The following is a 7,847-nucleotide window of genomic DNA, read 5'->3' on the forward strand; positions in this document are numbered from 1 at the left end:
GTCTCCGCGTCCACCTTGAGGGCCTTGGCGCGGTCGTGGATGTAGGGCAGGTCAAAGTTGATGATGTTGTAGCCTGGGGGCCGGGGTGGGGGCGGGGGAGGGTGGGCAACAGGGCTTTGGGTAGGCGAAGGTGGGCGGGCGGTTGCAGCGGAGGCGGCTGTGGGAGCCAGGCAGCATGCTGCAGAGCTGGCGCCGCGCGCGGCACAGAAGACGCGCCTGCCCCCGTGATCGCTGGCTGACCGCCCCCTGCCCCACCGATGATGACGTCAGGGTCTGTCTCCAGGACCAGCGCCGTCCAGCGGCGCAGCAGGTCGCGCTCGTTGTCAAACGACATCACCTGGGGTTGGGGGACAGGAGGCATGATCGAGGGCGCGCCAGGAACAGAGGTGAGCCCAGGACGGGCTGCTTGCAGGTTGCGTGCCGCGGGGAGTGGAACTGCGCATGACTTCAATGTTTTCGCACCGCAGCACGGCTGAGGGAGTGTGGGGGCGGACGCACATCGTACGCCAGGTCAGCGGCTCAGAGAGGGGGGAAGCGCGCCGCTTGCCAGTCGTGGCGGCGCTCACCTCCGCGCCTGGTATCGCCGCGCAGGTGCCGAGTGTGAGGATGTTGCGCACCAGGGGCTTGTCCTGCCCCAGGGCAGTCACCAGGGACGCAATCTGGCGGGGGAGGGGTGGGGTGGGTGGGTGCGTGGGTGACTGGCTGGCTGGCTTCATCCTGTGGACCAGGGGGGTGGGGCCGTAGTTACTCTGGACCAGCACGGTCTTCCCAGCGCATGGCCTGGGCCAGGAGCAGGAGGCGGGTGACCCCAATCTGGCCCTGCGCCCCCAGGCCTTGCATCATGTCAAGCCCCCCCCCCACCCGGCCCCGCTGACCTGGATGACGGGGTCCAGGGAGGCCTCCGGGAAGTGGCCCTTGCGGCCGGCGCACTCAATGTCCACAGACAGGATGCGCAGCGGGGCGATGCGGCTCCACTCGCCTTTGGGGGGATGGGGAAACAAAGCATCCGTTTTCCACCTCGGTGTCGATGCGCGCGTGTCGGTTGGTGGTGGCCCTGGTCACGCATCAAGCAAGCCTCGATTCACCCTCCCACCACACTGGCATGCATCTGTGCCAGCCTGCTCCCGCCCCTGGAGCTGTCCCGCCCCCTGGCCCCTGGAGGCGCACCCTCTGCCGGGTGCACTATGATGCGGTCCCACTTCACGTGCGCCTCGATCTGGCAGTAGGTGGCCGCCTGGTGGGCACGGTATTTGGGGGAGGGGGTGTGCAGGTGAGGTGAGGGGCTAATCAGGAGGCGGCCGCGGGGCACCCTCGGCCTCGTCACAGCAGCTGCCAGAGACAAGGCGGCATGCTGCGCCTTGAATCCCCTCGGTGCCTGAGAGGCAGGAGCTGCCAGCTGCGACACCACGCGCGTGGGCGGCCTGCTGCTGCGCCGCACCTGGTCCTGAGGCACACGCCTCCAGCTGCCTGCCGGCAGCTCCACCCAGCTGCCGCCGCCCATCCCCGTGTCCACCATGAAGCGCAGCGCGTAGATCACGTTGGCCTCAAACGTCTGACGGCAGGCATTTTGGGGGGGGGGTGACGAGGGTGCGGCGGCGTAAGGAGAAGTTGGGGCCATGCAGCAGTTGCCGGGCACACAAGGCAGGGTGGCCCGGTGCGTCGCAATCACTGGTGCGGCGCCGCCGTCCCTGCTGGCTTGGCTTTTCCCATCTGGTTGGGAGGGTGTTTATTCCTGCCAACCTCTCAAACAATCAGCCAGGAGAGCCCTGACCTGGCGCCTGCTCACCACACCTCCCCCGTCTACGATTCACTCCCCTCGGAACTGCTGAACTGCTCAGAACCAACGACCCCGCGCCGCCGCCCACCTGCAGGCGCAGCCCTTGGGGGTCGCCCCCGATCCTCAGGCTGCCGTCCTCCAGAGCACCTGGCAGGGCGCCACGAGCCAAGTCGCGAACAAACACAAGCAACGCCGTGCCTTGCACACGTGCATGCTGCTGCCTGCACACCTGACCGCAACCGCGCCAGCTGTCGAGTCTGCCGATGAGCGGGCCGCACTCTCATGCTGAGCGCCTTCCCCCCTCCGACGGCTTCGGTCCGCCCCTGCAGCACGTGCTCTGTGCCCCCCCGGCGCCCTCACCCTTGGCCGCGGGCACGAGGTTGGGCATGGCCACCGTGATCCTCAGGTACGTCTTCTGCCGCCCACCCTGGTAGGTCCACAGGTCGGCCCGCTGCACCGCCTCCACCCTTGTGACCGGCGGCACGCCCAGGCCGCCCTTGCCGCGCCCCTCCATCAGGCGCGGGTGCGTCTGCAGGCGGGGGCACGCCGACGGGTCGCGAGGCTTGAGCAAGGTGGCCGATCAGCCTGGCGGCGGCGGCCGCCGCGCCTCGCAGCTGCGCCCCTCGACTGCTGCTTGGATGCCACAGGGCGAGCTCTGATCGCCTCACGTGCTCTTTCAGGGGACACCTCTTTTTGACCCTGCTGCGCCTGCTGGAGCCAGACTCCCAGCCCCTGCCACACATCCCGTGTCGCAGCCACCCTGCCATGTGCCCTCCGCAGCCGCACCCTTCCTGCAATGACCCCCACCCCCCTCACCCTGAGGGCCTGCAGCAGCTCCTCATAGTGCTCAGGCACCCAGTGCGATGGACATTCGCAGAAGAAGTAGGGCTCAAACCCGTGGACAAAGACGCACACGCTGTTGCCTGGGGAGGGGGCGGGCATCGAGGCGCTCAATGCATGCCTCCCCCTGCTGCCCTGCAGTTGTGACACCCCTGCAGTTGCCTTGGTCTACGCCCACAAGCTGCACACAGACGGCTGGCCCATCACACCGCTCAAGCGCGCAAGCATCGCTCAAGCATGCGGTGTAGAGTTAATAAGCACCCTTGCGACGCCACTGCAAGCCCGCAATGCTGTTGCAACACAGCGCCAGCCCCGTGGTCCCCAGCCGGGCGTCACTTCCTTGGCAAACACCCCAAGGACCCAACGCAACCAGCCCGCCACCCACCCGCGTCGTTGACGCCGTACATGCGCACCACCGGCACCTGCTTTGCCTGCGTGGGCCAAACGTCCGTGCGTGGGCGGCCCACCGTGTAGTCCACCTCCAGCTGCTGGAACACTGCTCGCGTCAAAGGGGGATAGGGGGGGCCGCAGCCGCAACTTGTCCGGGGATGGGGCATGGAGGGGTTTATACATGAGTGGCTTCTGCTAGGAATGTGCTGCTGTGGCTTGGTAGCGCACCGAGGCCTTGCTGACGTTGCACCATGCTGCATTTGCAGCGGATGGGGCATTCCCGCACGCAACCCCGAACTGCAGCACCCACATTTGAATGTGGTGACCACTTGTGTTTTGGTTTAACACTATACGCGTGTCGTGCCACCCTCTGCGACTTGGCCGCACTCACCCAGTGCATCACAGCCCGGCTGCAGGTTATTCACAGGCGGCCGCAGCCAGTTGCGGCCAGCCTCGCACAAGTCTGGCTCCGCTCCCGCCAAGCTGCCCTCCTCGGCGTCCGGCATGTACTCTTCCGGCATGTCATCGTCGTTGAACATATCATCCTCATCAATTAGGTCGTCAAAAGCTTCGTTCGCAGGCCCTCGTTTTGTCAGAGGGGGCGAGGGGCCGGGAGGGCCCGACGCCATGCGCTTGCCGGCGCCACTCATATTATTTATGATCTAATAAACCTTTACTATACTCCACAGTCTGCTGCTCTGCAGTGATCTCAGGCGCAATTCGAAGTGTTGTGCTGCTCTGAAGTAAGGCCTGCTTCCATTGACGTGTATGAAGGTTTTATAATGAAACCGGGAGGTTTGCCAATTTTGTACGAAACGATCTGGATCGGGAGAAAGCGCGAAATTGTTTGAAAGCAGAGTGACTGCCGATCTTGAAGCAGCTTGCGCGTTTAAAGGTCTTCGATAGATCGCGACTGCCTCGGCCACAACCTGGATCATCGCAGCATCTTAGCGGCTTGAGGCGCTGGCACCAGGCTGACGCTGACTTCCCGCACTCGCTTTCAAGCTGTAGCTCTAGCTAGTCATTGAGTGCCTGGCCTAGCTGTTCTCCATGAAGCCACGCCACCGCTAACCACCACCTGAAGCCCCACTGTTCAAATCAGGAGCCTTCATCACCTGGACTTCACAACGCTCGTAACTCAACAGCAAACCGAATCTGATAAAACTCAACCACTGGGTCGAGCAAGGGAGCATGACATCAGCACATCCACAATGCATTCGTTCATGATGTAGAGGACAAAAACAAAGACATCAAGATGACAGCAGGTGGCAGCCAGTCACCATCAGCCCATGCGCCCATCATTTGCGAGGCCGCCCGTCATCATCGAGGGACACCCACTCCGCATCCACCACCGGGCCCGTCCGGTCCCAGCTGCTGCTGCCCCGCTTGCCGCTGCCACTGCCGTTATTCACCCAGCTCGCCCGCTGCTGCGCCTCATCGCGCTGCTTGCGCCTCTGCTGATCCGCCAGGAAGAGGGACAGCGGCACGCTGACCCACCAGCCGAGCCAGATGAGGTTCAGCAGCTTGAACAGGGTGCCGCTCAGGAGCAAACCCACAAAAAGGAACGTGAAGGCTGCCTTGCCCTGCAGAGTGGAGATAGAACAAGGCAGGGTGCTCTGAGGTAGAGCCATACGTGGTGGCGGGGTCCACAGGGCAGGGCCCGGTGCAGCGACATGACACGTATCCGCGTCAGATGCCTTGAGTTCCGCACTCTGAGACACGAGGACACATGTGCGGATGTCTGGCTGCACCGTCACTAAAACAATCCGTCCCAAAATGCTCACCTGCGTGGTGGCGCCAAACTCCTTTGTCCTGCGGGCCCAGATAGGCGCCAAACGCTTGACGTCCTCGACAACAGCGCGCACCTTGCGGCGCAGGCCGTACTGCTGGTCAATGTCCTGCACATTTAATCGGGGTAGGATTACCGCATGAAGCGCCCGAGAAGCCAGAGAGTAGCTGCATTGTTTTTGACCATCGTATGCATGTCGCGAGCTTGGCTCCTAGTCGCAGCCGCTAGGAACCACCAAGCACTGACAGCAACGACACGCCTGCTGAGGCGGCTTCCATGGAACGCCCACCTGTGCCGTCTCGTTCAAGCGGCCCTGCATGCTGTTGAGACGCCCACTCAGGTCCCATTCCGCATCCAGCCGCATGTAGTTGGTCCGCACGCTCTCACTCGCATCCGCATAGGCGGCTGCGGCCTTCTTGTCTAGCTCCCGCTCCCGGACGAAATCCGACACCTGCCGCGTCGTGCGCCGCGCAAAGTCCTGCGCCTGCTTTGCCAACTCCTCTGCGCTGGGGGGCCCCTGCTGCTGCCCCTGCCCCTGCACAGCACAACACAGCAGCCGGCCGCTGCGGCGCCAGGAAGCCGGTCTTTCACTAATCGCAATGCGAGGCGTCCGTTGTAGCAACGCTTTGCTGGCGGCTCGGGCCTGCACGCGGACAGGCGTGTGCTGCAGCATGCCTACGGTTGGCACGTGTGAGGACAGGGCGGTTTTGAAGGGAGCACGCAGTTCGTACGTGATGCTGCGGGCTGCACACGCATGGACAGGCGCGCAAGCTAGCTGCGTGGACCGCATGCGTTAGCGCAGGCGCTCCCCCTGCGCCGTGGCGTCCACTTGCACTTTTCCGCGCATTCAATTGAACAACTCTTGCCTGCTGGCTTGCGCTGGGTGTCTCGTGGTGGCCTTGTACGTGTCGTGCTGCAGTGCCGCTTGTAGCGGTTCCAACACCACAGATCGCCGCGTCGTTTGATGGGAAGTAATCAACGAATACCAATTGTTGATTGTGCCGATTGACTTCAGAAGTGCAACCCAACGCGCACCAGTCTCACCCGAACAGGGCACCAAAACATCAAGCGCCACCTATCTGATCCAGGCCGCACCTGCTGGGTAGGCTTCTCCAGCAAGCTATAGACTCTACCAGCAGTCACTCACCACAGGGACTGCGTTGCTGCCTGCGCCTGTGCAGTTGCTCGCCTATTGTGATCCCGTGCAATGTGCCCCGCGCGACGTCCGCCGCAGGTCCCGTCCACCTCGCGCGATGGCGCTTCGGCCAGTGCAGGTGGAGGACGCGATTGGAGAGTACTTCGACGGGCTGGTCAAGCAGCGTGCCACCGCTCAGGTGCGGTGCGCTGCAACCTGCTGATGAGCTCAAGCACGGCGTGCTGAGGGCGGGGGCGCGACGATGCCGCAGACACGCAGCGTGCAATACCCAGAACGCCGACCATGCTGCGGCACCGCTCTGCCGCGCTCCAGGTGGGGCTCTTGATAGGTAAGCCCGTGGTGGGGTCACGCAGCCTGCTGCTGGCGGTTGTGCCGTCGCCCGAGCAGGTGCGCGCGGGTCCTACCCCGTCATCAAGGGAGGACGGGGCGGGCAGTGGCACGACAAGCATCGGAAGATGGTTGCAGGCGCATCAAAAGCTTGCAGGAGTCGTGGTCGCTGTAGTAACGGACAGCGGCGCTGCTCTTGCGACATTCTGCGCCACCAACTGCCGCTTCCCAGGAAGGGCAGCCCGCTGTGACCATCACAGGTGGCGCCGCCTCTGCCAGCGGCGGCGGTGCCAAGGGCAAAAAAGGCGGCGGCGGCGGGGGTGGCAGCGGTGTAGGTGTGCAGCTGGAGTCTGATTGGATTGCGGAGCATGCGCGGCAGGTGTCACGGATGCTGCCTGGCGGGTTGGAGGTGCTGGGGCTGTACCTGCTCGCACCAGACGCAGCATGGGGCGCAGCCGCCGGGCAGCTGTGTGCTGCGCTCGCCACCATGTCGGTCGACGCACGCGCCGCGGTCGGGCCCAGCGGCAGTAGCATCGAGCAGCTGCTGCTGCTTCACATTGACGCGACAACGCGCAAGCTCATAGCACGCGGCTGCGCCGCTGCCCCTGCACCGGCGCCCGCGGCGCTGCGCCTGGTTGAGTTAAGGGCGGGGTCGGCGGCCGGCAGCCTGGTGCGGCTGACGGCGCGGCACTCGGTCGACGCGACGCTGCCGGCCACGGCCGCGGTAGCGGGCAGCGGTGGCAAGCCTAGGGCTCCCAGTGGCAGTGCAGGTGGTGGGCAGCAGCTGCAGCGCCTTGCAGAGGCGCTGATGACGGCAGAGGCGGCGCGACTCGCGGCGGCGGTAGCAACGGTCGGCGGCGTCTTGCCGGCAGAGGGGGCTGCCTTGGGCGACGTGCTGCCACCAGAGGCCCCCGGCGGGGACACCAGGATTCCAGCGGCCGAGGCCCAGCTCTACTGCACCCTGCCTGCGGCCTCGCCGATGGACAGCAAAGGCGCAACCGCGGCCGCCGTCGCCGCGGCGGCGGCGCCGCTGCATGGCAGCTGCACTCTGCGCGGCGAGGTGGTGGGGGTGGCCTACGTCCACCGGCGCGAGCCCGCGGCCAGGGCGCTGGCAGAGTTGCGGGCCGACGTCGTCAAGAGCCTGCGGGCGCGGCTGGACCTGCTGACAGAGGAGGCCCTCGCGGCCGCGGACGAAGCCGAGGCCGCGGCAGAGCAGCGGGAACAGCAGGGGCAGGGGCAGCAGAAGGCTGCCGCCGCGCCACACCCGCTGCTGGCAGCAACAGACGCGGGGCGCGCCGCGCACCTGGCGCTGCCGCGGCGCGTGCTGCTGCCGTGGCGTGTCGCGGGAGGTGCGGAGCTGCGGGTGTGCGACTACCTGTCAGAGGGGGAGGGACGCGAGGAGGCGGCGGCGCGCGCACAGGAGCTGCTGGGCCTGTCGGAGGAGGAGGCGCCAGCCTCAGCAGTAGAGGAGCTGGAGGCACCCGCGGCGTCAGCCGCGGCTGCGGCCTCAAGGAGGGGGGCCGCCCCAGCAGAGGTGCAGGGCTCCGGGGCGGCGGCAGGGGCGGGGT

At 65.6% G+C, this 7,847-nt stretch overlaps 3 protein-coding genes across 3 annotated transcripts in view; 1 reads left to right on the forward strand and 2 right to left on the reverse strand.

Annotated features, from left to right (window-relative positions):
* Nucleotides 1-255: 255 nt before the first annotated feature.
* Nucleotides 256-3,657, reverse strand: MNEG_9271 (DNA polymerase delta subunit 1; the record flags this gene model as incomplete). Its single annotated transcript, XM_014042255.1, has 10 exons — nucleotides 256-337; nucleotides 567-659; nucleotides 876-979; nucleotides 1,168-1,234; nucleotides 1,439-1,552; nucleotides 1,866-1,924; nucleotides 2,138-2,306; nucleotides 2,594-2,700; nucleotides 3,003-3,113; nucleotides 3,399-3,657. Coding segments are annotated over 10 exons (1,165 nt in total), but the record flags the coding sequence as incomplete, so codon positions are not given.
* A 648-nt stretch (nucleotides 3,658-4,305) lies between these two features.
* MNEG_9272 (hypothetical protein) lies at nucleotides 4,306-5,115 on the reverse strand (the record flags this gene model as incomplete). Its single annotated transcript, XM_014042256.1, has 3 exons — nucleotides 4,306-4,590; nucleotides 4,792-4,905; nucleotides 5,086-5,115. 3 exons carry the CDS (start codon nucleotides 5,113-5,115, stop codon nucleotides 4,306-4,308), a joined length of 429 nt encoding a protein of 142 aa, XP_013897710.1.
* Nucleotides 5,116-6,049: 934 nt separating this feature from the next.
* Nucleotides 6,050-7,847, forward strand: part of MNEG_9273 (hypothetical protein) — a gene marked incomplete at both ends in the record, with an annotated part of 5,557 nt that continues 3,759 nt past the window's right edge. The window contains 3 exons of the mRNA XM_014042257.1: nucleotides 6,050-6,130; nucleotides 6,265-6,339; nucleotides 6,512-7,628. Coding sequence (XP_013897711.1) covers nucleotides 6,050-6,130; nucleotides 6,265-6,339; nucleotides 6,512-7,628 — 1,273 coding nt within the window. The remainder of the gene's footprint in view (nucleotides 6,131-6,264; nucleotides 6,340-6,511; nucleotides 7,629-7,847) is intronic.

The sequence above is a fragment of the Monoraphidium neglectum genome, assembly GCF_000611645.1.
Source record: "Monoraphidium neglectum strain SAG 48.87 unplaced genomic scaffold scaffold01877, whole genome shotgun sequence".
NCBI classification, from domain to species: Eukaryota; Viridiplantae; Chlorophyta; class Chlorophyceae; order Sphaeropleales; family Selenastraceae; genus Monoraphidium; species Monoraphidium neglectum.